General features: G+C 39.6%; 1 protein-coding gene across 1 annotated transcript in view; it reads left to right on the top strand.

The window, feature by feature from the left end:
- The window catches only part of Patl1 (PAT1 homolog 1, processing body mRNA decay factor), a 30255-nt gene extending 3477 nt beyond the window's left edge, over window positions 1-26778 (top strand). The window contains exons 3-19 of the mRNA XM_042676166.1: window positions 4927-5144; window positions 5541-5621; window positions 6175-6369; window positions 7283-7384; window positions 7830-7919; window positions 8126-8343; window positions 9844-9933; window positions 12614-12794; window positions 13624-13747; window positions 14893-14990; window positions 15409-15468; window positions 17168-17316; window positions 20046-20205; window positions 23634-23789; window positions 24567-24658; window positions 24746-24895; window positions 25184-26778. Coding sequence (XP_042532100.1) covers window positions 4927-5144; window positions 5541-5621; window positions 6175-6369; window positions 7283-7384; window positions 7830-7919; window positions 8126-8343; window positions 9844-9933; window positions 12614-12794; window positions 13624-13747; window positions 14893-14990; window positions 15409-15468; window positions 17168-17316; window positions 20046-20205; window positions 23634-23789; window positions 24567-24658; window positions 24746-24895; window positions 25184-25205 — 2186 coding nt within the window. The 3' untranslated portion in view covers window positions 25206-26778. The remainder of the gene's footprint in view (window positions 1-4926; window positions 5145-5540; window positions 5622-6174; window positions 6370-7282; window positions 7385-7829; window positions 7920-8125; window positions 8344-9843; window positions 9934-12613; window positions 12795-13623; window positions 13748-14892; window positions 14991-15408; window positions 15469-17167; window positions 17317-20045; window positions 20206-23633; window positions 23790-24566; window positions 24659-24745; window positions 24896-25183) is intronic.
- The last annotated feature ends 1042 nt before the right edge of the window (window positions 26779-27820 follow it).

Raw genomic sequence — 27820 nt, 5'->3', positions numbered from 1 at the left:
GGTGATAGTCTTTATAAGTTAGGGAAGTATTGTGCACAAATGGAAATTTTTTCCACTCCTACATATAAATATTGCAGGAATTGAAAATATAAAAGAGCCAAACTAAACTTATAGCCATGGAGTTGTAAAGCCCAAGACCAAAAATTTAGGAAGCCATCTTATGTAATCAGTTTGAGAACAAGCTTTAGAAGAAGTTTAAAGCAAGTGAAGTATTAGCGTAAGTTTTGTACTTTTAAAAAATGAAGAGTAGGGGAAACAAAGGAGGAGGCAACAATGTTCGATAAGAAATGTACTCATAGCCGGGCAATGGTGGCTCACATCTGTAATCCTAGCTACTCAGGAGGCTGAGATCTGAGGATCGCGGTTCAAAGCCAGCCTAGGCAGGAAAATCCGTGAGACTCTTATCTCCAATAAAAACCACTAGAAAACTGGAAGTGGCACTGTGGCTTAAGCGGTAGAGCACTCACCTTGAGCTAAAGAGCACAGGCACAGCACCCAAGCATGTAGTTCAAGCCCCACGAATAACCAAAAAAAAAAGAAATGTATTCATTACCTTACCCATGTAATTGTAACCCCTCTGTATGGTATTTTCACAATAAAAAAAAATGAAGAGTATACATATATAAATATCTGCATAAAGTCAGTGGAGATATTCTTGCTTTAGCTGTCAGATTTTTGAAAGCAACAATAGTGCTTACGTTGAGGTGTGTTAATATGTGTGATTTCTTTGGAACTGCAGCACTTTTGTCCAAATGTTCCAAGTTTAATAAAGGAGAAGAAATTTAGCAGTAGTGGGTAATCCCAAGATGTTCTATGTCAAGACCAAATAAAAGTCTTAAAATGTCATAAAGGATAGTGGTTTTCAACAACTTAAGTTTATGGTAAAAATTGCAGAGTTGAATGAGCTGACAAAAATGAAAAAAGTTTACTGTTGTTAGCCATTTACAAAATTCACTACAGAACTAAAACTTTGCAGCAAGAGAAATGTTGAAAGTAGAAGCAAGACTCACTAGAGAAGGGAGTTAAGACCTTTTGGAATATAGCCATGGGTTAGGAGATGAGGTTGTCCAGGAGCATGGCATGAGAAAATACTATTTGTCTTTCTTCATGGAGATCACAGGGAAAGCTGCATAAACTAGAATTACAAACACATGGAACTTCTGTGCATGCAAATTGTACTTAAAGAAGATAGTTCAGTAATAACCTATTGAATAAAATAGAAGCTACCAGCACTGTGTACTTGTTTCTAGATCTTTCTGTTAAAATGCTGTAGAGAATGTCATTTTCAACAAATTTTTTAGTATTTGAGTAAAGTTAGTGAAACTGATTTATAGATAATAAACTAAGATATAGACAGCATAGCTGCCCTCAGTTTTGATTCTGGACAGAAGAGATCTTGCCTTCTCATTCAAGTCTTAAGTTCTGTGGGAAGTCTCCCTGTTCACCCAACGTTCCTTTTTTTTCCCCTACAAGATTGGAATACTGCCATTAAAAGGATATTAAAGTATATGGAACTGTATTGTATGTGATAGAAAAGAAATACAAGTTGAAATGTTTTAGCAGTGTGCAGTAAAAGTACAGGTAGTAGCTGGGCACTAGTGGCTTGAGGCTGAGATCTGAAAATTGTGGTTCCAAGCCAGCCAGGCAGGAAAGATAGTCTGTGAGACTTGTATCTCCAATGAACTATCAAAAGCTGGAAGTGGAGCTGATGTGGTAGAGCACTAGCCTTGAGCAGAAAAGGGTCAGGGACAGCACCCAAGCCCTGAGTTTAAGCCCCAGGGCGCGCGCACACACACACACATATACACACACATATGCACACATACACACACATACACACAGCACAGATAGTAAATATTAAAGGCAACAAAGTAGTATATAGTTAGCTTATTCTTTACCATGAAGCAGAAGTGTGATTAAGGAGGACTTCTTTTGTCAACAAAGTTCATAATAGAGAAAACATTTCCAAAGGTGAGTTCTTTCCATTGAGAATGTAGTATACTTGAATTGTAAAGTAAAATGTGTGTTTGTGCCAATATTGGAGCTTGAACAAAGGGCCTGGGTGCTGTCCCTTAGCTTTGTTACTCAGGCTGGTACTCTACTACTTGAGCCACACCTTTACTTCTGACTTTTTACTTGTTAAGGAGATAGTTATTCTACTTGAGAGTTTGAAGCCATCCCAGACATTTTCCTGCCTGGACTGGCTTCAAACCACAGTCCTTAGATCTCAACTTAATAAGGATCTAGGATTAATGTGTGAGCCACTAATGCCTGGCTTTAAAGTGAACATTGTATTTCCTCATAACATCTTGGTTTAAATATTATGAAAAGCAAATTGCTTTCTTAGTCAGCAGGCACATATATAACTGGTAAAGAGAACGTAAGCCAGTAGGGGAAATGTCATACTTAGCTTTGGTTTGATTCTTTGGAATTTGCAGAGTGGGCAACTGGAATAATAACTTCACATAGGGAATATTTTAGGTAAGAGTGCTCTCATATCATCTTTCTTAAAATTAAAAAATAATAACAATTGCACCATCTCAATAAATGGGATTAAGGTAGTCCCAACTCATTCTCTAAAATAAAGGCTTACATTTACCTGGTGCTTATGACGTGCTAGGCACCATTCTAAATTTTCCATATTTGTCCTCACATCAGGCTTGTGAGTTAGGTACTGTTGTTATCCTTAACAGATGAGGAACAGAGTAACTGAAAGAGAAGTATAAATGTGTAAACTTAGCAATATGTCACAACAGTCTGGTGAATCTTTAGAAACCCACACCTACTTGGAAGGATTACTGCTCTTTCTGTTTCTCTTTCCTTTATTAAAGCTACCATAATTTTTAGGGGCTGAGATTGCCATTAAAAAAAAAAAAATTTTTAAACTGGGGGCTGGGAAGGTGGCTCAGTGGTAGAGTGCTTACCTTGCATGCATGAGGCCCTGAGTTCAATTCCTCAGCACCATATAAGCGGAAAAAAGCCAGAAGTGGTGCTGTGGCTCAAGTGGTAGAGTGCTAGCTTTGAGCTAAAGAGCTGAGGGACAGCACTGGGGCCCAGAGTTCAGGCCCCACGACGAACAAAAATAAATTTAAAAACTTCTATTTCTATTTTGTTTTAACTCAGAAATATCCAGATTTTTCACTGTGGAATAAGCTGAATTGTGGTTTATTAATAGAATAGAATCATAGTTCTTTAAAAAAAAAAAAAAGATAATATTATCAGTAGTTATACTGTTTAAATAAAGAGAAACAGCTGGGCACTGTTTGTTGGCTCACACCTGTAATCCTAGTGACTCAAAAGGCTGAGATCTGAGGATCAATGTTTTGAAGGCAGCCCAAGCAGGAAAGTCCATATTAAAGCAGGCTCAATTGGTAGGCCTGAGCAAAAGAAGCTCAGGGACAGTGCCTAGACCCTGAGTTCAAGCCTCAGGTCCAGCACAATAAATAGAAATGACGGCTATCTCAGGTGATAAAATGCTTGTCTAGCACATTGCAAGGTCTTGAGTTTAATATCAGTACTACAAAAGTGAGGTGGGGGCGGTGAGGAAAGAAACATGTTAAACTCTGCCAGTTTAACATAGTGAACATGAGAAACGTTTATATTCTAAGTGACATATTTTGTAAGCATCACAAAATATTTAATGCTTAGATTTTTTTAAAAACAAATTTGTATTTTCTTTGTAACCAGAATGTTTCTGTTACTTATTCCTGTCTGGATTTTGTAGAATTAAAATTTTTTAAGTAATGTAAGAACAAATATATAACATACACAGAAGAATACTTTTTTGTTCATTAAAAAAAAGCATATGTTTAGATGAGATAAAGTTAGAAGGAACGTGAAAGAATTATTTAGGGAGAATTTCTGAGAAGAGGGAGAAATTACTGCAGTTCAATGATGAAAGAAGCAGGATTATAAGTTTTTAAGAAAGCAAAGTGGAATAATAGGAACTGCAATGTGAGGTATGATAGAAGTAAGTCTAGGTAGAAAGCTGATGAAGGATTCTGACGACTTTAATGTATGCTACAATGGAACTCTTATTGCTGTATCAGTAAGGTTATTAGTAGAATAGCAAAGCCATAAAGGACAGCTTGACCCTGGTACAAGTCGTCTCCCTTGGTTTACTTCAGTAGCTGCATAATTGGCTTGGCGCTTCCCCCTCTCCAAACTGTTTTCAACACTGTAGCCAAAGTGATTGTTTCAAAAGGTAAAACCACATTTAAACTTCCATGAGCCTGTCCCCATATCAATTTGAATGGCTCAGAAGACCCTAAATAAACTTTTATCTTCCCTCTTTGCCTCCCTTCTCTTGTAGTATCCCCTCCTCCTCATACCATTACACAATCCTTCCCAATCTGCCTTTCTTCCTCCAGAACTTACAGAATTTTCCTCTGTAGTATGGTATATCATTGACTTTTGTTGGTTGTGATTTTCTATCTCTTCCCTGCTTGAATGATGGCTCCCTGAGAGTGGAAGCCCTGACTATATTGTACCACTGATTCCATGTACCTAAAACTGAACGAAATGAATGGATGAAATAAACAGTTTATAATAAACATGGCAGTTACAAGTTAAGAAAAAGTTCTATGCTAGTGCTGTGGGGTTTTATTTTTCTTTGAAACCAAAACATAATAATATACATTTATCACTAGGATAGAAATTGGTTTCAGATTAGACACCACTGATAATGTGTTAAGTTGTTAATCCAAACATTTGAATTTCCTAGTACAGTGTTACTTCCTCATAATAATGAAAAGACCATGTTCTGTGTCTCCTGGTTTAAACTTTATTTCATGTCTCTAGATGGAAACTTAACTTTCTACCTATGTTCTGTAGCTGGATTGATCATTTGGTTAAGAGAAGAATGTCACAAAATTCTTGTATTTTTATAGGAGCTATATTTCTAACATGAATGGTTTCATCTTACAGATGACGACTGGCAGGAAGCACATGAGCGGCTGGCCGAGTTGGAAGAAAAGCTGCCAGTGGCCGTTAATGAACAAACAGGCAATGGAGAGAGGGATGAAATGGACTTGTTGGGTGACCATGAAGAGAATCTGGCAGAAAGACTCAGTAAGATGGTGATTGAAAATGAACTTGAAGATCCAGCTATCATGAGAGCAGTGCAGACAAGGCCAGTTTTACAAGTGAGTAAGTTATTCTGATTTGGGATCTTTAATAATGGTTCAGCTAATAATAGACAAAATCAAGGATTGAACTTCACCTTGTTATTTCATCTATTTCATAAGAGAATTATATATGCCATCAATTATATATATTGCCTGATGATGGCAATTCTGATGAAGGAATAATGTGAATTCTAGAGCACTATACTATGTTATTCCCAAGTAGTTGAGACTTTTATTTGGATCGTTGTTTTGTTTGTACTGGGGATCAAACCCAGCACGTTGTACTTGCTAGGCAAATACTTTGCCACTGAGCTACATCCCAGCCCTATTGTGGAGGCTCCTTGTTCCTCCATAGCAAATTAGTCACCCAGAGAACCACACTATTCCAGGCTTGATGTGTTTGTTTTTTGATAGCCTCAGCCGGGAAGCCTGAATTCCAGTATCTGGGATGGATCTGAAGTTCTGAGGCGAATCCGAGGACCACTACTTGCTCAGGTATTAACATTTTTCCTTTTTATAAAATCTCTCATATCCTCAGGTTTTAATTTACTCCCTGTTACCATCCTTTGCCATACTGTTCCTGTTACCATACTCTTACCATAGTCTTAAGAATGTATATGTATAGGTATTTATTACTTCCCCACATGGTATGGACTGCTATATCCAGCACTTACGTTGCTGAACCTGTTGATGTACCCTTTCTCACACCCTAGGGAAAAGCTTGACATAGGTCAGTGTATGCTACATGTTCCTTAAAAAGCCTAGGCATGAGTTTTTGGCAGTGGTTGAGTATAGCAAAAGGGGTTGACTATGAAGTGACAATACAAAGGAATTTGAGTTAATGGTAAACTGTTCTGTAGCTTCATTGGGGGTGACAGTTCCATTCTGTGTACTTAACCAAAAATCAGAACTGCATACCAAAGAGTGACTCTTACCTAATACAAATTCTTAAAAGATAAACATTGTTAAAGTAATTTTTCAAGATATCTTTGGTAGCCCAAGAAATTATTCAGACATTTTATTTTCGGAACCACTCTTCTTCAACTAGGAAATGCCGACAGTGTCTGTCTTAGAATATGCCTTGCCTCAGAGGCTCCCCCAGGGCCCAGAAGATGACCGGGATCTTTCTGAGCGCGCGTTACCAAGAAGATCAACTTCACCTGTCATTGGGAGTCCTCCTGTTAGAGCTGTCCCCATAGGCACACCACCTAAGCAGATGGCTGTACCCAGCTTCAACCAACAGGTACCTCTCATCAACAGGCACTCAGCCCAAGATACTGGGAATCTGGGCAACATTACTGGGGAATCAGTGATTGCTGGGAGGAGGGTGGAAGTTTTGGGTAGGCATTAGAAAAATAGTTAGAGAGAAGTTAGTGCAAATAAGAGACACCTTCCCTAATACCTTTGCTGCTGCTGTTGCTGCTGCTGCCTTTTAACTGGGGGAGAAAAGAGTAGTGTACCACATATAGTGCATTTATCCTTTTTCAGTGTTTTGCTGGCTGCCTAATACATGGGCAGAGAGATAACTGAAAGCTGGGGGGGATGGGAACACACAGCACTGTCCACATCCCTTTTTACCTTTAAGATATCCCTGCTTTCCCTAGAGCCTGTGCAGTCCTGTTCCATAGACTTTCCTCCACCTGAAACCAGCAGCTGAAAAGGAAGGCCAATTTGGAAGGTATGGGGGGAGGGTGGTGTTGGTATGGCCTAGTTAGGCTCAATATCCTATGAAATGGTGGAGTCACAATGTACCACAACATTGCTGAGCATGGCGGCCATATCACAGAGGCTTCAGAATAGGACTTAGTTAATCCTCCAGCTTTCTTATCATTCCTTCTCCCTCACTACTGCCAAAATATTTCCTCTTGGAGAAAATTCGCAAGTCACATTGTCTGCTGGTACCTCCCTCAGATAGCACAGAAGGGTGGGGATAACTGGAGAATTAGCTAAGTCTTCCTTACTAAAGTGACACATGGCTTGATTTGTAAGAGGAATTGACCAAAGGTACTGTGTTAAACCCATAGACATAGCAACTTGCTTAGAAGTAGGGCTTTATGTAGAGTTCTGTGTCTCTGCTAGTACTTGAGGGGAGGGAGTGTAGGTGGAAGAAAAACTGATTTCATTGAGTGTAGTTGTGTGTATGTTTGTCCTAATAGATCTTGTGTCCGAAGCCTGTCCATGTTCGGCCCCCGATGCCACCGCGTTATCCTGCTCCCTATGGTGAGAGGATGTCTCCAAACCAGCTCTGTGGTGTCCCGGTATGTCACTTTACAGCCTAACAAAATGATTACTATTTAAATGATCCTATCATTTAAATGCTAATAACATCCCCTAAATTATACATATCATGTATAGTCTCTATCTTTGAACTTCTGGAACTTTTAGGATCCCAAGAGAAGAAAGACATGGCTCACTTCTTAGCTCGCTTTCGTTTAAAAATCTCAGGTGGTTATTATTATCTGATTTCTTGCTACTTCAGCTCTTACTAGTGCTGCTTTCTTTATCCTTTTCAGTGGCTATAGCGTTTTATAATTTCTAGAGTTACTCTTCTTTATACTCCTTAAATGGAAAACTCTATAGTTGGAGAGTTTTTACACCCAAGTTTATACTACATTTCCAGTGAGTTTTCTTATTATATTGACTTAATGGTTTCATAACATGAGTGTCATTTTCATCCCCTTCCCCATTTTTTTTTCTCCTTAGAACTCTTCCCTCTTGGGTCACCCTTTTCCTCCTAGCGTTCCCCCTGTTTTCAGCCCCCTCCAGAGAGCACAGCTTCTTGGAGGAGCACAGGTAAGCATGTGATTAGCTCTGCATACAGGACTCATTGTTTCTTACTGTGCTAAAGTTCATTAATGACACCTCCTTCCTTTACCATTACCCACTGCTACCTTTTCTTTTTTTCCAACTTATTGATGGAAGCAGTGTTCACTTTTCTGTGAATAAAAAGCAAGGGATTCTCTGATTTACTGTATCTAAGATCTTATCCCTCTTTATAGTTACAGCCTGGACGAATGTCTCCCAGCCAGTTTGCACGAGTCCCTGGGTTTGTAGGTAGCCCACTGGCTGCCATGAATCCAAAGCTGCTGCAAGGGCGAGTTGGGCAGATGCTTCCCCCAGCACCAGGCTTCCGTGCCTTCTTTAATGCTCCACCCACTGCTACACCCCCTCCACAGCAGCATCCTCCTGGCCCTGGACCTCACCTGCAAAACCTAAGGTACAGAAAACATTCTAATGTGTATCCATTGTCAAGCAAGGCTCTTTATAATGCAAAAGTCTCCTGATAATTGCTGAGCCAAATATTTTAAAGTATTACTCAGCCCTCAAGTTGACAAACAAATATCTGATAGTCTCCAGGTTTTCTTACATTACCCTCAAAGCATTATGATTCATTTGTACATTATAAATTAATTGCCTTTTTCAAACTAAGATACACAGTGCTGGTGATTTAAGGATTAGCATGAAGAAATAATAGAAAAAGAAATGGTGAGAAGTTAGATAATCTCATCATTAGCTAAATTGCTTGCTTCTGCCCTCTTTCTGTTTTATAACAAGAGGATTTTAGTTCTTGCTTTGGTAAAACTTCTAATACATATACTATATCAAAGTTCTCAAGAGAACTTTCAAGAATTCTCAAGAGTTAGTACTAGAGCTATGGCTCGAGTGGTAAAGTGCTTGCTTGCTTAGCAAATTTTAAGGAATTGACTCCTGATTGTAGAGGGTAGAAAGTCAAAATTCCATATGTCAAGCCAGCAGGCCAGAAACTCAGTAAGAGTTGAATATACATTCTAGCTCTTGTCCCTGTGCTCCCAAACCATGGCATGGTAGCTGGTTCCTACAGTACCAACCCTGTTGCCATAGTGATTCCTTTTAATTATTTTTCCATTTTACCACAACCACTTAACAAATTCCATATGTTAAGCTTTCAAATACCTTAAAAAAAAAAAAAGAGGCCAGCTGCTGGTGGCTCCTGCCTATAATATTAGCTACGCAGGAGGTTGAGATCTGAGGATAGAGGCTCAAGAAAGTTTGAGATTCCTAACTCCAATTAACAATGCCAAAGCCAGTGATAGAGCATTAGCCTTCAGCACAAAAGCACAAGGACAGTGAGTTCAAGCCTAAGGATCAGCACAAAAAGAGAAAAAGTTTGATATACATAGTTTGAAATATATGGGCCACAAAGCTGGAGACAAAGACAGAGCTTCTTTATTGTAGTCTTGATCCAAATTTTTTGGGAGTTTTCTGATTGGGCTTTTTAGGCCTTAAACCTGGATGGGTAAGGAACACTCCTGTTACAGTAAATAAACTCGTCGTCTTAAAGTCAGCTGGTTATTAATCACATCTTGTTTGTACCTTGACATTGAAAGCAAGATTTAATCAAATAACTGGGTACCCTAGCCTACTAAATAGATAAAATGGACCATTACACATATATTTTATGTCATTCCTGCATAGTTAAAGCTGAATACCTTAAACCAATTTAAAGAAGTCTCTTCTACATTCTTTTTCTTTTTGAACTACTAATTCAATGAAACTTCATAATCATCTTCTCACTAGCTGAGAATTGGTTTTGGGGGAAGTCATGAGAAATACGGCTCAGTCTGTCTACAGTAGACAATTTTTAGTCCCTTGAATGAAACCATGTGAAGTTATCCAGTACTGAGAACTTCAAGTCAGTAGGATAAGAGCACTGAGGATCTTCTCTCCTTTTTCTTAGATCTCAGGCCCCAATGTTTAGACCAGATACAACTCACCTTCATCCACAGCATCGGCGACTCTTACACCAGAGACAGCAACAGAATAGGAAGTAAGTATTCTTCCTAATCCTTGATGGATGATTTCCTGAACAGTGTAACTAGTAATGGGGTTTTTTTTTTACTTAGTTTACTTTGTGTGGAGCTTATTTTACTGATAAAGTTATCATAAATACTTTCATTTTACGTCTTCAATCCACTAGCTTAAATGACAAGGTGTTATCAGTGAATTTCTAACTTATTATAATTTTTTGATTCTAAGAATTAAAGTTGAGCTCTTGATTTTTTTTTAAGCCAGTATTTCGATTCCTTACCAAGTTCTTAACCATACCTTTTCTTTGCATTCTCAACTCAGAAATAATTTTAAGGTACAGTGGTCAGCCTTGCATGTGAATTTTAGTAGACTTAGCAGCTGTTATTTTTTTCTTCAAATTATCCAGTCCTCATTCAGACATAAGTATATGTATATACACACACAACTTCTGCCATGTACAGGAGCTGCTAGGTTTTGAAGATTATTCAAAAGAGAATAGACAAAGTGTCCACCTTCATGGATCTATAATTATGCATCTGTGTAAAATAAGAAAACTATAACTGAGGACTTTTTTAGCTATGTTTTATTGTTTTATGTGTGTGTAATTCCATCTCACTTTTTTTTTTTTAATTTTTATTTTATTTGTGAACATACTGTACAGAGGGGTTACAATTACATGGGCAGGATAATGCATACATTTCTTACCAAGCATTGCAGCCTCCTCCTTTGGTTTACCCTTCACATCCCTTCCCAGCCTCCCCGCTCCCCCCCAATCCCAATCCTTCTCCTTCCCCCCCCCCCCCCATCCATCTCACTTTTAAAAATGTTGCAGAGTGCTTTTTATGTGGAGAAAAGGTAGAAACTAGTAAAACTCCTAATCAAGACCCTAAAAGTACAAAATGTATAGAGAAACACTCACGTGTTTGATGTGTTACGATTTGCTTGTGAATAATGGTATATGTATGCCTATAATCCCAGCACTTTGGAGACAGAGGCAAAGAAAAGAAAGTGTAGGGAAAGGAATCTCTATATAGCAAAAAAATGTATCCAAACATGCGATTGTTAGTAGAAGAAACCCAAGTGGCTCTTTGGGGGAAAAATAAATGTCAAAGCTCACTTGTGTTAGAAATACGCAAATAAAGATTAAATATTCAGATAGGAAAACTTGATGTTTCTCACCACTGTCGTTTTAGGAAAGGATGATATGTATAGCTTCTTGAATGAGAATTGGGAGATAATAGGTTAAAAATGTGACTACCACGTTCTAACAGATCTTTTTATTTTATACCAAAATACATTAGCAGTGCAGATAAATATGAAAAGCATAATACTGAGTGGAGAAGCATGGGATACTATGTCTTTCCACTAACATAATGTAAAGGCATTCAGAATACTACTGTATAATATTCAAAGAGATACACAGTAGTACAAGTGCAAAAACATTTGGGGAAGGAGTCATTCCAAAGGCAGAATAATGCTTCCTGTATGTAAAGGGGTCTGGAAACTGGGATCTAGAGGGATATCTGAGGGCCTGCCACCTACAAATGTATCTTTAATATCTTTAATAGCACTTTTTAAATATCAAAATTTAATCAAATAAAAAATGTCTTTCATTAAGACCAGATGGTGCGTAATTAGTTATTGTAATGTCTGCTGGAATTTTTAATCTGTTAGAAATGTTTTGTTATTTTCAATTAGCTAAAGAAAAATTATATAAACTGTAGAGTCAAATTGACCTGTATTCTAACTGGGATACAGCTCAGTGCTACTCGTGCTTGGCTTGAGCAGACAAGACACTGTGTTTGATCCCCAGCACTGTAAGAAAAATTGACCTGTAGTGGCGCTGTGGCTCAAGCGGTAGAGTGCTCGCCTTGAGCTGAAGAGCACAGAGACAGCGCCCAAGCCCAGAGTTCAAGCCCCACGACCAACCGAAAAAAGAAAAATTGACCTGTGTTAATTCCTGTCACCGGGAATATTCCTGTCATCTCTCCTGGCCTCAGTTTATTGTCCTAAGTGAAGAAAAGTTAGGTAGTTTAAGTGAAATCTATAGGTGAAAGGACAGCATATGTTAAGGTCTTCTAATTTTAGTTTTTATTTATTTGATCATGTATTATATAGCCCTTTTATCTTCTATTAAGACTTGATTCTTTTTCACTCTTTTAATAAAAACTAGATTAAAATATAATCATACATGATAACATACAAAGGATTTTATGAATATACATAGAAACTGACTGAAGGATGGTATACTTAGAGGAGAAGTCCAAAGGTGGAACTCCTCTGAACTAGCAAACTGTTTATCAATGAATACCAGGAAGCAGGAACATATTTGCAATGGGGGAAGGTATGAGGAGGTACACGAATGGAGGGAAGAAGGCTGAGCAAATATAACGGACATATAATCAAATCTTATTATGTAAAAATTAAACTATGTAACGAGGGTAGGAATAGGAGGAGAGTGAATGCAAGGATGACATTGACCAAGACGCATTGTACTTAAACCTGGCTTGAGGAATTGTAACCTCTTTGTATAACTATGTTGTCATCGTTGTAGGTGGTAGTAGTAGTAGTAGCAGCAGCAGTAGTAGTAGTAGTAGTAGTAAAGCAAAGGAAGGTATTGCCTGACTGTCATTTTTATTCCTGTTCTGCTAGAATGATTAATTCACCTTGGAGTAACTAGTCACACATTTGTTTTCCAGTCAGCATCGGAATCTCAATGGTGCCGGAGATCGAGGAAGTCACCGGAATAGTCACCAAGATCATCTCCGAAAGGATCCCTATGCCAATCTCATGTTGCAGCGAGAGAAGGATTGGGTCTCTAAAATCCAGATGATGCAGCTGCAAAGCACTGACCCCTACCTGGATGATTTTTATTACCAGGTAAATCCTTGGTGCTGCTTTTAAGGACAATAACTAGTAGCTAATTAAATACTTAATACTGGTATAAATACTGTAGTTAAATACTTAAGTACTGATGTAGTTAAATATTGGTAGGATTTTCATCTTCAAATGCATGAAAATCAACTGAACAGACTCCACCCTGTTTTCATGCAAGAAACTGAAACTCTGTGTTCTCAGACTACATTTTTCATTTTGACAAGAGTAACCTGGGTTTTATAGTTACAAATACTGGTGTTTTACCTTTGAAGACAGTTTCCTTGATTAGCATTTTTGAAAGTCAAACATTGGGGTTTTTCTTGGCAAGTTTGGCTGGGGGCAGAGGGATGAAACCCTAGCCCTTGAACACACCAAGAATATATCCTACCCTTGGGATACATTCCTAGCCCAAAGGTTAGGTTTGGTTTTTTTTTCTTTCTGTTTCTGTTTTTGGGTTTTTTTTGCCAGTCCTGGAGCTTGAACTCAAGGCCTGGACACCATCTCTGAGCTGTTTTTTGCTCAAGGCTAGCACTCTACCACTTGAGCCACAGTGCCACATGCAGCTTTTGCTGTTTATGTGGTACTGAGGAATCAAACCCAGGGCTTCATGCATGCTAGGCAAGCACTCTACCACTAAGCCACATTCCCAGCCCCTGGTTTTTTAGGGGTTTTTTGTTTTTTAAATAAGTACATTTGTAGCAACCTAATAAATGAGAGATCAGTATGTTTCTAGATTTGAAGTTGTATTACTACCAGTGGTACAAATTTTTAAGGGTAAAAAATACTCATGGTCTGTGCTTGACTTCCCAACTAAAATCACTTTTTGTATTAGAATTACTTCGAAAAACTGGAGAAACTATCTGCTGCTGAAGACATGCAAGGGGATGGCCCTAAAAAGGAACGCACCAAGCTCATCACCCCTCAGGTGGCCAGGCTAGAGCATGCCTATAAGCCAGGTAAGGTCTCTGGCCATGCTAAGTAGAACTGGAGAGACTGCTTACGTGATGTGATTTTTAAAAACATATATTTATATAGATGGATGGGTAGAGATGCTTGAAAATGATTTACAAAGGACCACTGTCCTTAATAAATGACAAGTTTAGCATATGAATGACCTGACAGATGCTATCTTTTAAGTCCTTTCCTACTCCTAATTTTTTTTTTTTTTTTTTTTTTTTTGTCAGTCGTGGGGCTTGAACTCTGGTCCTGGGCACTGTCCCTCAGCTCTTCAGCTCAAGGCGAGCGCTCTACCACTTGAGCTACAGTGCCACTTCCGGTTTTCTGGTGGTTTATTGGAGATAGGAGTCTCACAGTCTCTCCTGCCCGGGCTGGCTTTGAACCTCGATCCTCAGATATCAGCCTCCTGAGTAGCTAGGATTACAGGCGTGAGCCACCGGCACCCCGGCTCCTACTCCTAATTTTTTAAACCTATTACAATTTTGATTACTCAGACGAAACACTTCAGATTTTTTTTTTTATTTATTTTATCCTTAAGTAGTTGTACAAAGGGATTTCAACTTAGATCTTTCTTTTGATAACTATTGTAACAAAAATAAATAAGCTGGGTGCTGGTAGCTCAGGCCTGTAATCCTAAGTATTCAGGAGGCTGAGATCTAAAGGTTGTGGTTTAAAGCTAGCCAGAGCAAAAAGTCCAAAAGCTTTATTTCTAATTAACCACTTAAAAAAAAAAAAAAAAGGCTGGAAGTGGAGCTGTGGTTCAAGTGGTAGAATGCTGGCCTTGAGCAAAAAAGTTCAGGGACAGACGCCAGGCCCTGAGTTCAAGCCCTAGGACCAGCACCAAAAACTAAGGAAAAAAGTAGAAAAGGTAGATTCTGATAAGAAGGCACCATGGAGCATGCTTGCAACCACAGCACACTGGAGGTAGAGGCAAGGAGATTGCAAGTTTCTAGCCAGCCTAGGATACAAAGCAAGACCTTGTTGGGCGGGGGAGGAGTACAAGTGTTATTTTAAATTATATGTAAAAACTTTATTTTGCAATAAATTGTTAAACCAGGAGTAAAGAACGAAGCAAAACAACAAATTTTGAGTGTTTCCTGCTTATACTGCTGAGTTTTTTATTGAAATTATTTTGTCCTTGCAGTGCAGTTTGAGGGCTCTTTGGGAAAGCTTACTGTCTCTAGTGTGAACAATCCTCGAAAAATGATTGATGCTGTTGTGACATCCCGGAGTGAGGATGATGTAAGTATCAGAGTTGTGTATTTAAGAACATCTGGGTTATCACCAGTTCTTTGTGACACTGGGATGATATCAGGCTTTGTGGACTAGAGGGCAAAAATCTAACCAGGTACCTCTAGCTATAGACAGAACCTATTCACTCCAGTTTGCTATTTAAAATACTGTTTACTACGTTTTTTTCAAATTTTCCTCTATCTTCATCTTCTATGAATTCTATAATTACCTTTTACCTGTGACATTAGTGTGATCTGATTCAGTCAACTCTAGGACCTTTGTCCAAACTCTTTTTTACGTTATTAATTATCAAGAGAGTCAAGATTTTCTTGTCACAGTATTTTCATAAGTGAAATTATAGGTACATACTGGGTAAATTGTTCTTAGCAGAAATGAATTTATACTGGATATTGTCTTTTTTTTTTAGGAGACAAAAGAAAAACAGGTTCGAGACAAAAGAAGGAAAACCCTTGTCATAATTGAAAAAGTACGTTTTAAGAGTTTTTTGCTATAGTTTTAAATAGGAAACTGCCATATGTATAAACAAAAAGTAAAATGAGCAATCAGTATTTAATTTTTATTGACATTAATTATATAAAGGGGTTTCATTGCGATGTTTACATGCATACATGAATGTATTTTGATCACTGATCAAATTCACTCCATCTGTGTTAACTGTCTCTTAACCTGTCCCTCTTCCCCCCTTCTTAACAGTTTCAGTGAAATTTCATTATACTCTTCTCATAAATATATATGATATACTTTGTTCATATTTAAACCCTCCCCTCAGTGTTCTGTGATTGTAATAAAGAATATATTCTTTTTTTGTTCATCTTGTGGCTTGAACTCATGGCTTGACCTCTGTCCCTGAGCCTCTCTGCTCAAGGCTAACACTCTACTACTTGAGCCACAGCACCACTTCTAGCTTTTTCTGAGTAGTTTATTAGAGATAAGAGTCTCATGGACTTACCTGCGGGGGCTGGCTTTGAACCAGGATCCTCAGATCTCTGCCTCCTGAGTAACATGAGCCACCAGCGCCTGGCTAAGAATATATTCTTAAGTGCCTAAATTACCAGAGCGCAATGGAAACAATCTCAGTATACTTGGCCAGTAGCATCATGGAGAGAACACCACAGTTGAAATTGGAAGTACTGGGTTTTGTCCAGACTTACCCAGTTATTAAGTTGAGTACCTTTGGGTAGGTCACTTACCAAATTCTCAGAAAAATTAGAATAAAAATTGCATTGTTCTGAGCTGGACTCAAGAGGCTGCGATCTGAGTATCATGGTTCGAAGCCAGCCTGAGCAGGAAAGTCCTTCAGACTCTTACTATATTTAGCCACTTCAGACTCTTACCTATAATTAACTATCAAAAACCTGGAAGTAGAGTTGTGGCTCAAGTGGTAGTGTGCTAACCTTGAGGGAAAAAAAATGGTCAAGGACAGTACCCAGATCCTGAGTTAAGGACACACAAACACAAGTATTCACAAACATACACACATCATGTGTGTATATATATATATACATATATATATGTCTGCCTGTGGTTTTCACTTCAGATATTTATTGGGCACTCACTTGGTATAAGGAAAATGAAATAATATATAGAAACAAATTGTTTATAAAGTATATATAATCACATTGCAAGACCGTGGAACATAGTGGTTCAGAGGACAGATTGTCCAGGATGCAGCGCATACTTTTTCCATTTCTGCCTGAAGCAGTGACTTGGGCGCAAGTTATGTAACCTTTGTGGAGTGATTATAGTAGTATCTTCATTGGGTTGTATATTCAGATAGTGAATATATGCACAGTGCTTAAGTCAGTGACTGATACCCTGTAGTAAAGTTAACTATTAACATTTTTGTTGGTACAAAGGATGACCAGTGGCAATAAAAGGTTTCTATTGCAGTCTAGTGTCTGCTGAAAACATTGGAAAGTACTATCATTTCATTATCTTTACTGCTAATTTAGAGGTCAGGGAGGGACCAGGAATGATGTTGGAACAGTTGTATACGTTCACAATGTTTCATCTGCATTTTGAAGAGCATCTCCCCTCCCCTTCTCAGGTTTTGTATGAGATTTCAATTCTTACATCTTGACCAGATAATCTAAAGTGTAAGGTTGTTTATCTGATATCCTATGGTCCTGAACTAGCATGCTGTGACTGCTTTGTCTCATCCATAGACCTATAGTTTACTCCTTGACGTGGAGGATTATGAAAGGCGCTATCTCCTAAGTCTAGAAGAAGAACGGCCTGTCCTGATTGAAGAAAGGAAGCACAAAATTTGTAGCATGTATGACAACTTGAGGGGCAAATTGCCTGGACAAGAGAGGTGAGCAGGACTGGGAATGTGGCTTAGTGGTAGTGCTTCCCTAGCATGTATGAAGCCCTGGGTTCAGTTAACCCCACCTGCTCTCTCTCTCTTTAATCTGTCAAGGGGTCCCTGAGCTTCTCTGTTCAAGGCTAGCACTGTACCACTTTGAGTCATAGGACCACTTCTAGTTTTAAGAGTCTCAAAGTTTTTCCTGCCTAGGTTGGCTTTGAACCAAGATCCTCAGATCTCAACCTCCTGAGTAGCTAGGCTTACAAACGTGAGCCACCAGCTCCTGGGTGCTCAGAATCTTTTTGGCTAAAAACTTGGATATCTGCTTCTTCAGATAAAACATTTAATAATCCTTTCCGGCTACCAGGGAAAAGGCTCTATTTTGACAGATCATTTATTCAACAAATACATATTTATTATCTACCAGAAATTGTGCAGGGTGCCATAGAGATGGTGTGAGAACATTTTAGATATCTGGTTTTGATCCTAAAGATTGTTCTGGTTTATGATTTTTTTCCCCCACATTTTTTATTAGCATCAATTAGTTGTACAAAGGAGGTTAAATTTTGACATATCCAAGGAAGTGTGCTGTGGCTCAAAGTAGTAGAATTCTAGCCTTGAGTGAAAAAAGCTCAGGGACAGCACCCAGGCCCTGAGTTCAAGACCCATAACTGACCAAAAGAAGTTTGAGGGCTGGGAAGGTGGCTCAGTGGTAGAGTGCTTGCCTTGCATGTATGAGGCCCTGGGTTCAATTCCTCAGCACCACATAAGCAGAAAAAAAGCCGGAAGTGGCGCTGTGGCTCAAGTGGTAGAGAGCTAGCCTTGAGCTGAAGAGCTGAGGGACAGCACCCAGACCCAGAGTTCAGGCCCATGACCAGACCCAAGGGGGAAAAAAAAAAAGTTTGACATATCAGTATACGCACATAATTTACCTTTATCAGCGTCAACCTCTCTAGTACCTTTTCTTCCCTCTTTTCCCAAACCAATCTCAACAAACTCTATTATTCTGTTGACATAGATACACATAAAAGTATTTATCCTCCTTCACACTGGCACTAGTATCCATTCTTCTTTGGGGCATGGTTTGCATTTTTTCTACTGCATGCTGATTATTCAAAGAACTTTCATGGTAATATTTCACACATGTATTATACAGTATTTAAATTAGATTAACCCCTGCACCCCATGCTTTATGATTACACCTGTAATCCTGGCTACTCTGGAGGCTAGGCCTGGAGGATCAAGGTTCAAAATCAATCCATGTAGAAAAGTCTTGAAGACTTCATCCCCAACTAACCAGCAAAAAGCTGGGCTGGGGGTACAACTCAAGTGGTAAGAGCACCAGGATAGAGTAAGAATAGTGGAAGGAGAGCAGCAGAGCTCTTGAGTTCAACAGGTGTAAACTCAGAAAGGCTAGCACCTATCCTATTGGTTATTTTTTAGATAAGGTCTCAATTTATGCCTGTGTTAGCCTTGACTGCAGTCATCCTGTTTGTGTAAACATGTCTTTAGGTGACAGGTATATGCCACTAGGCCCAGCCATTATTCTTCCCTCATTAATTGGGATGATAAATGCCACTTCACCCAGCCATTGGTTAAGATGGAGTCTCAGACTTTTTACCTGCCTAACCTCTAATCATAATCCCATGGTTTCTGCCTCCCAAGTAGCTAGGATTAGAGGCTTACCTTACCCAGTCCTGGGCACTTTTTTTGTTGTTGTTGTTTTTTTGGGGTCCGGTGGTGGGGCCTGAACTCTGGGCCTGGGCACTGTCCCTCAGCTCTTCAGCTCAAGGCTAGTGCTCTACAACTTGAGCCACAGCACCACTTCCGGCTTTTTTCTTTTTGCTTATGTGGTGCTGAGGAATCGAACTCAGGGCCTCTGGCATGCAAGGCAAGCGCTTTACCACTGAGCCACCTTCCCAGCCCCCCATGGGCACATTTTTTAAGGAGTAAAAAATACATAAGACACAGTAGAAAGGATAGGTCTTTGCCTTAATATGTTAAAACTTAGAAAGTCCACACTGAAATTTTTTTTTATTTTCGATTACTTTTTTTCAGATTGCTTTATTTTTTTTTGTTTTTTGTTGTTTTTTTTTTTTTTTGGGTCCGGTCATGGGGCCTGAACTCTGGGCTTGGGCGCTGTCCCTCAGCTCTTCAGCTCAAGGCTAGCACTCTACCACTTGAACCACAGCGCCACTTCTGGCTTTTTTCTTTTTACTTATGTGGTGCTGAGGAATCGAACCCAGGGCCTCAGTCATGCAAGGCAAGCGCTCTACCACTGAGCCACCTTCCCAGCCCCTCAGATTGCTTTATTAACCATATGCTATTCATATAGTTATTTAAATTTCAACAGTGGAAGAAGTGGAGCTCAAGTGATACAGTGCTTACCTTGAACAAAAACACTCAGGGACAGCACCCAGACTCTGAGTTCAAGCCAGGACTAGCACAAAAAAATAATAATAGTAGTAAAATAATAATGGAAAATCATGCATGTAGTTAAACCATGTTTCCTTCACATATAATTTGTGAAATGATGATTCTCTACATTGGTGAAACTTGAAATTTTACCTTTTGTTCAATTAATGTTGGAGAAATCATTCTCAGTATTTTCTGCTGCAGATATTTGCAGAGTGAAAATGAGTACAGTGTATTCATTCAGTAACATCTAAGACGGGGAAAAATGAGGATCTCCTAAAGTGCTGCTGTTGACACAATTTGGCATTTTTCTTCCCTTGCAGGCCAAGCGATGACCACTTTGTACAGATCATGTGTATCCGAAAAGGGAAGAGAATGGTTGCCCGCATTCTCCCTTTTCTGTCCACAGAGCAAGCAGCTGACATTCTCATGACAACTGCCAGGAACCTCCCTTTCCTTATCAAGAAGGATGCGCAAGATGAGGTGACCTGCCTTGGGAGGTGTCTTGCACACCTTTGTTGTTCCTCTCCTTCCTTCCATGTTGTTTGTCCTCTTTGGCAAATATGATCGGATTCGTTAATGCAAAACTTTTAAGTACTCTAGGCTGTTTTTTAATTCCATATTTGACCAAACAGACAAATCAGTAATTCTGTCTTACTTGTGAAAATGTGTTCTGCGTGCAGTTTACTTGGGAAGCAGATAATTAGCCTACCTAAAAATTCTGCCTGAGAATTTATAGCAGCCAAATCAGAATTTTGGTATGTTTTAACAGGTCCGTAGGTGGGTTGGATGCTTTGAAAAGAAATTTGAAAACTTCTGGAAGTATCATTGTTGGGCTGTTACTAGTAGCTCAATATTAGCCAATATTAAGTGTGATAGAATAGACTCCCAAAGAAGTCAGACCAGTGCTTTTAAATAATTTTTATCATGATTTAAACCTGACTTGAAACTTTAGAACATAAGTCTATCAGGTTTGAATTTTCATTAGACTCTTCTGTTTATCCATGTAATAGCTCTTGAAAGATTAACAAAATTTAGAATGGTATTAGTAAGTTAATCACATTAAAGAATTAAGACAAAGAACTAATTTCTAAGATTCAGAATAATAAAAGAACTTAAGTTGATTACAAGTTGAATAATTATTGTGTGGGTATTTACTGCAGGAAACAAATGATGATAGTGTATCTTGTAAGTGGTATACCATGAAAGGGTTGGAAACTATTCCTTCTAAGATCTTTGAAATTTACTATCTACAGAAATAAATGAGATGTAGATAGTAGGTATTTAGGTCTCATCATTTACACTTAGTAGTGTGCTTAGATGTTACCATTAGAAAAAATTTTTTTCTGTGGCAAGACGAAACATTCCAATAATGAAATGGCTTGGTGGACAATTTAAGACTACAAGGTTTTTCCTAGAAAATGGAAGACCAGATTAAAAAGTTCCAGCTACTTTACAGCAGACACACTGTAGACAATGAGGCATCAGGCACACTGTCCTCATAATAGCCCAGGAACTCAACAATGGAAGGCTGGTTTGGGAGAGCTTTATCTATTCAGCAGACACTAATGAAGTACTTCAGTGTACCTGGCACTACTTTAGTGCCAGTTGCAGGAGCTAGAATTAAAATCATGCCTTTGTGGAACTTTCCTGAGAAACAGGTAAAAATCTCAGAGTGTCCATGTTTAGTCATGTGCATTATAGAGTTAATAGATCACATCTCTAAAAACCCTATTCTTAAAGTAATAGATAGTTCCAAGTCTGCGGTTTGAAATGTACAAGATAATCCTGCAGTGTCTTGTATCCAATAGTGAGGAGGCTAGCAGATTGTAAGTGCTGTGATGCACAGTCCAACTTGAAAGGATGGCTGGCCAAAAGTAAAATCATAATTTATATTAGAAAAACTATAGCCGGGCACCAGTGGCACACGCCTGTAATCCTAGCTACTCAGGGGGCTGAGATCTGAGGATTACGGTTCAAAGCCAGCCCGGGCATGAAAGTCTGTGAAACTCTTACTCCAATAAACCACTCAAAAGACCAGAAGTGGCACTGTGGCTCAAGTGGTAGAGCGCTAACCTTGGGCTGAAATGCTCAAGGACAGCGCCCAGACCCAGAGTTCAAGCCCCACAACCAACAACAACAACAACAAAAAAAAAACCATAGTTACTAGTAGACTGAAATGAATTTCACTTAATCAGTTCTTAATATACGTTATTTATCTTTTTTTCTTTTTTTTCTTTATCATTTTTATCTAACAAGTGAAAAAGAAATGATATAAAATTAGACAATCACTTCTTAAGTCTTCATAGAAAAACAAGCAATCTAGACAGCAGTCATTCCTAGCTGCCAAACGCTTTTAAGTAAAACGTGGATGAAAAGTATTAGAATGTTTGGGGCAAACTGACACCTGAACCCAGTGTTGCAGTATTAACACAGTACAAGCAGGACACCCAAGCACTATGTGCTTCTTGGAATAGAAAGCATGCAGCTCTAGCCATCAGGATTTCTTTCATGCCCTTTCCGTACCCCTTCCCTATTGAACCAGTGTAATCAAACATGTAATTCTAACTATTCCAACTATCAGCAGAACCTATTGGCAGCAGGGACAGCCAGATCTACATGGCCTATAGTTTCTTCAACAAATAAATGGCATGAGAAGAGGAAATGGACAGTGACAGGAGACCTATTGTGGTTTTTAAAATTGTATCAACCAAATGCAATCTATGTATCTTGTTTGAATTATGATATGAACAAAACATGGGCTAAAAGATATTTTTGAAACATGAAGAAATTCGAACTTGGAATAGTAAGAAAGTATTGTTAATTAAGTTAGGCGTGATGTTGTGAGAGATATGTTAATCATCCAATTATTGGATGATACAATACACAAGAGAAACAGATTCAGTAAGATTAGAATGTTGATTATTTGGCTATTGAAGATAGCCAAGGGTAAAACTTAAAGAGGTGAACCACAAAAAGTAACGTATCTATCCTTGGACAACATTTCAGTTAATAATTCCACTAATTTTTTAACATAGACATTGAGTAGCCTGTGAAGTACTTTAGATTCTTATGTGTTTATAGCCTGCTTTTATTAGAAAGTATTGACTTTCTAATTTGGGCCAGATGGCAAGAAGCTAAGATCATTAGTTCCTCTTTACAGCTATTAGCTGTATCGTTCTGAACACTGAATTTCCCATCTCTTAGCTTCCCTAATCCTTCCTTATTTTGCTGAGCTCCTATGAAGAGAAAATAAGATGCAAGTGGTTCTAAAAATTACTTCTGTAGGGCTGGGAAGGTGGCTCAGTGGTAGAGCGCTTGCCTTGCATGCATGAAGCCCTGGGTTCGATTCCTCAGCACCACATAAGCAGAAAAAAAAAAAAAAAGCTGGAAGTGGCACTGTGGGTCAAGTGGTAGAGCACTAGCCTTGAGCTGAAGAGCTGAGGGACAGTGCCCAGGCCCAGAGTTCAGGCCCCACGACCAGACCAAAAAAAAAAAAAACAAAAATACTTCTGTAGCAGCAGAACTTGAGTGCTTCTCACAATTTATTGAAATTGCCACTGCAGCTATGTCTTCCCTGCTGCACTGTGGCTTCCTGGGAGCGTGTTCTGCTTACCTTTTGATTTGAGCCATAGTGCTTTGCTCATAGACATTTAAATGTTTGTATGAGCTAACATTGGTGTTTAACTATGAACCTTGGTATGTCTTTGATATTAAACTCTTGGTTCACAAGTCATGAAGTTCCCAATGCAAACTGAGGTAAAAATGTTTTCCGTTAGATGCCTTTGAATCCATTGTTGAGACCCTAGTCATATCTGCTAGACTTTTTCCTTCTAAAATCTTGCCCCAGTTGAGCATACCACTGAGCGTCCTTCCAGACAAAACATAATGTTTTTATGTGTTTCTTGTAGGTGCTGCCATGTTTATTGAGTCCCTTTTCTCTCCTCCTCTATCATCTTCCATCAGTGACTGTCACCAGCCTTCTGCAACAGCTAATGAACCTACCTCAAAGTGCAGCCGCACCAGCACCCTCCAACCCTCACCTCACTGCTGTGCTTCAGAACAAGGTGAGCATGCCTTTCGCATCCCTGAACTTTGTGAGGCCTCTGAATTTGAATTACAGACCAAAATGGTGGCTGCTATGGAAACAGGTGGGAGTGGGGGGGAGGGGGGGTTGTTATGTTTTGTTTTGGTAAGGCCTAATACGTAATGGGTATTTGTTAAAAGGGCCACAGTGTATACAGTAGAAGTGAAAATAATGCTTGGAGCTTTTAAAGTTTGTTTTTCTATGAACTTCTGCTTTCCTATCATTTTGGTTCTAGGAAATGGGAGAAAAACCAGATCTCAGGCAGAGAGATAAAAACATCTTTGCACCTCAGGTTGGGTACAGAGGAATATTGGGCTCTGTCTTTTGAGTTCCACTGGCTGTGCTTAGTTGCTACTGTGCCAGAAGCCAAGCTTAAAGAAAGACACTAGCCAGGCACCGGTGGCTCACGCCTGTAATCCTAGCTACTCAGGAGGCTGAGATCTGAGGATCACGGTTCAAAGCCAGGCCAGGCAGGAAAGTCTGTGAGACTCTTATCTCCAATAAACCACTAGAAAACCAGAAGTGGTGCTGTAACTCAAGCGGTAGAGCACTTACCTTGAGCTGAAGAGTGCAGGGACAACGCCCAAGCCCCATGACCAAAAAAAGAAAAAAAAAAGAAACTATGAACAGGACTAGGGCTGTCCGATCTCCTCCAGGCTTCGCAGAAATGTACAGCAGTGAGACTATCTGCTTCCCAGCCAGTGCCAGGATTCCATCTCCTGAAGTGAGGTGGCTGCATTCCCTTTTTCTCTTTCAGTTTGGCCTGTCACTGCTCCTTGTCCTACTGAGCCGTGGGGAAGACCTACAGAATTCAGACCTTGCTACAGAATCTACGCAAAATAGCCAGTGGTTAGTATTAACTATATTTCTGTCCTGCTTTTAGGTAACCTTAGCTTTGCTTTGGTTTGCTTATTGTTTGGGGTTTTTCCTTACCAGGACAGAGATGATGTTCATGGCAACCCGAGAACTTCTGCAGATTCCCCAAGCCGCCCTGGCCAAGCCAATCTCTATACCCACCAACCTAGTGTCCCTTTTCTCTCGCTATGTTGACCGGCAAAAACTGAACTTGCTAGAGACAAAACTGCAGTAAGTTTAAACGGAGCAGTCCATGTTTTGCTGAAGGTAGCACTTGGAAAGTCACGGGGGAGGATGAACTGACTTGGATGGCAAAGGTGGAAGACTTGGATTAAATACTGTGCCTCTGCTGATTCAAAGAACTTGTATAACAGTGCCCTTAGAGAAGCGGACATAATGTTGAAAGGAGAGAAATACCTTGGGCATTTTATTTTGGGAATTCTCATGAAGATGTAACTTTAATGCAGAAGATTGCTGTTTTATTTACACAAGCTTATTTCTCTCTCTTTATATCCCCAGGCTGGTTCAGGGGATACGATAAATGATCTCCAGCTGTGTCCTGTACCTCCTTTTGGCTGCCACCTGCACTGCTGCCATCACCAATGGAGTGTTTTTAATAAGGGAGGGAAGGTAGCTTATTCCCCAAAGCAAAGTCTGTAGGAGCAATTCCTGTGTTGGGGGGGTTGTCTCCAGATGCCAGGTGTTTCCCCACTGCTGTATGAAATTTGGCCAGGTGATACTTCTGCTGGTTTCTTCTTTACCTTCTGTGTTAACACTTCTGCATGTCCTGCCTTTACTCAATTCTTAATTTTGCGTTTTCTTTGCCCTAGAGACACAAATATAAGATCTCCCTTTATCCTACCACCACTACTCCAATTCAAGTAGATCGTAGCCTTCCAGTGGATTTCTTCCCTCATCCCACTGAAGTCTTTTATTGTCCCATATTAATATGACTATAGGAGAGCCAATTAAGTAGAAGTCAAGATATAGATACACATTTACACACACACACACATGCACACACCCTATCACCCTATGCATACTTTTACATGGTCTCCAGTGGGTCCTTAAGGAATGAGCTTTAGACTGAAAAATATTTAGTTGACATATACCTCCTTCTAAATACAAACCAGCTGATATATTTTTAATGTTTCTATTCCATCTTGTAATTTGGTGAGTTCTACTTGTTTTCATAGAAATACAGGGTATACAGCATATCTGATGAAGGCAGAATTCATCAGCTGATGCCCAGCTCTAGGCTGAGAAGTCCTTTCGCTCCTCCCACCTGTTTCCTTTGTTCTGCCTCCCCCACCCCCTTAATGGAAACAGCACCCGGTTAAGCCTGTTCCTGGTAGAACAAACGGCGTGCTTGAGCCTGTCCCCTCAAGTGCATTTTACAGTACCCAAGAGGGTCCTCACGAACAGCCTGCTTCTGCAGTGTAACTCTGAACACTGGCACTGTCTTCCGCGATGACTTCAGTAAGCCATGCTTGTACTTCTCTCTTCCCCTTTTTGTTTATTATCAAGCAGGAAACCCCCCCTCCCCCAAACGTAGTCATGGAAGCTACGCTTGGCCAGCTCTGCTCTTCAGTCTCTACCAACCCAGCTGCTCAGTCTCACCCATGCCCCATTCACACAGGCAGCCAGGGGCCTGGGTTTGAATCTCAGCAGGGGCAGCCTGCCATTTTCTTTTCTTAAACTTATTTACCCTTCTGCCATTCAGCAATCAACCAGGATAAGGAGTTTTGCTGCCTAGTGATTATAGTCCTGAAAATAAAAACCTTGAGTTTTATATTCCCACCCTGATCTACTCTCTGCTGTTCTCACCTTTTTGAATGTAGTCAGGGGGACAGGCTATGATACTTAAAGAGAATAAACATTTTGCACATACATGTATTGTACAACAGCAGACTCTGTTCTAACCAGCTGTCCGTTTTCCTCTTCCTTCTGTTCTGTAGCCCAGTGACGCCACCTACTGACCACTTCCACCATGCGCCTTTCCCTCCTTCCCCTCACAACCGATCAAGTGAACACTTGATTACTATTTCTTCCTTCCTGTGCTTTATCTTTTTGTTTGGTTCTAATTAATGAAAATAAAAGTTTCTAAATTTACATTTTTATAGGGTATTGTAAATAAAAACAAATTGTATACTTGAAAACGTGTGTTTGCATTTTACTTTTTCATTGCTGATGTTAATGTATTGCCAATATACTTAGATATATGTCAGGACTCTTTATATTGGGGATTAATAAGGATATAGTTACCTAATTTTTTTGCCCTTTTTATTTTATTGTAAGAAGGTCAGATAAATGTCTTTTGGGTTTTGTTTTGTTTTGTTTTTCTGGCACTGGGGTGTGAAATCAGTTGCACATGCATGCCAAGCAGGCACACTATATGCCTCTGGCCCTTGTTTGCACTGATTATTTTGAAGACAAGGTGTCTTACTTTCTGCCCAGGCATAGCTTGGATGACAGTCACATACCACCATGCCCAGCATCTTCCATTAAGATGGAGTCTCATGGACTTTCCTGCCCCAGATTGCCTGGCACCACAGCCCTCCCAATTTCAGTCCCCCCACTTAATTTAGAATGACAGGCACATGCCACTGGCCAGCTATGGTTTAAGAATGGGCTTTCATGTAATACAGGAGGTAGGATTGATTAGAATACAGGATAAGTGTATGTGGAGATGCAACAATGAAATATCCTTGCTGGTGATGGCAGTCAATGCCTGTAACCCCTGTATTCTAGGCAAAGGCCAGAGGATTGTGAGTTCAGAGCTGGCCAGACCTACATAGATCCCTATCTCAAAAAGAAAATGGAAAAGTTTGGTCAAGGGAACAAGCTTGTTTGAATTATCTCAGACTTGAGTGTCATGTTTACTTGTAAGTAAAACAAGTAAAAGAGGCAGTCAAGGAAAGAAAGGCAGAACAGTGAGAAGGGAGATAGTTTGACATCACTAGGCACCTATTTGCCTGGTGCACTTTTCCTGATGAACAGAGTCCTTAAGGTCACATAGCTTGCCTGCGGGGATGCAGCTAGTGGGTGGAAGAGCAGGGTCCTCATGCAGAATGTTACTGCTTTGAGGCCTGAGGCTGTGGCAAAGCCAAGAAAGCAGCTTCAGCCTGAACTCCATGTTCTTCACCTCTGCCATTT

The sequence above is a fragment of the Dipodomys spectabilis genome, unplaced genomic scaffold (genome assembly GCF_019054845.1).
Source record: "Dipodomys spectabilis isolate Male_0828 unplaced genomic scaffold, ASM1905484v1 ptg000030l, whole genome shotgun sequence".
In the NCBI taxonomy this organism is placed as follows: Eukaryota; Metazoa; Chordata; class Mammalia; order Rodentia; family Heteromyidae; genus Dipodomys; species Dipodomys spectabilis.
Note: the sequence above shows the minus strand (reverse complement) of the source record. Positions and strands in the feature narration are given on the sequence as shown.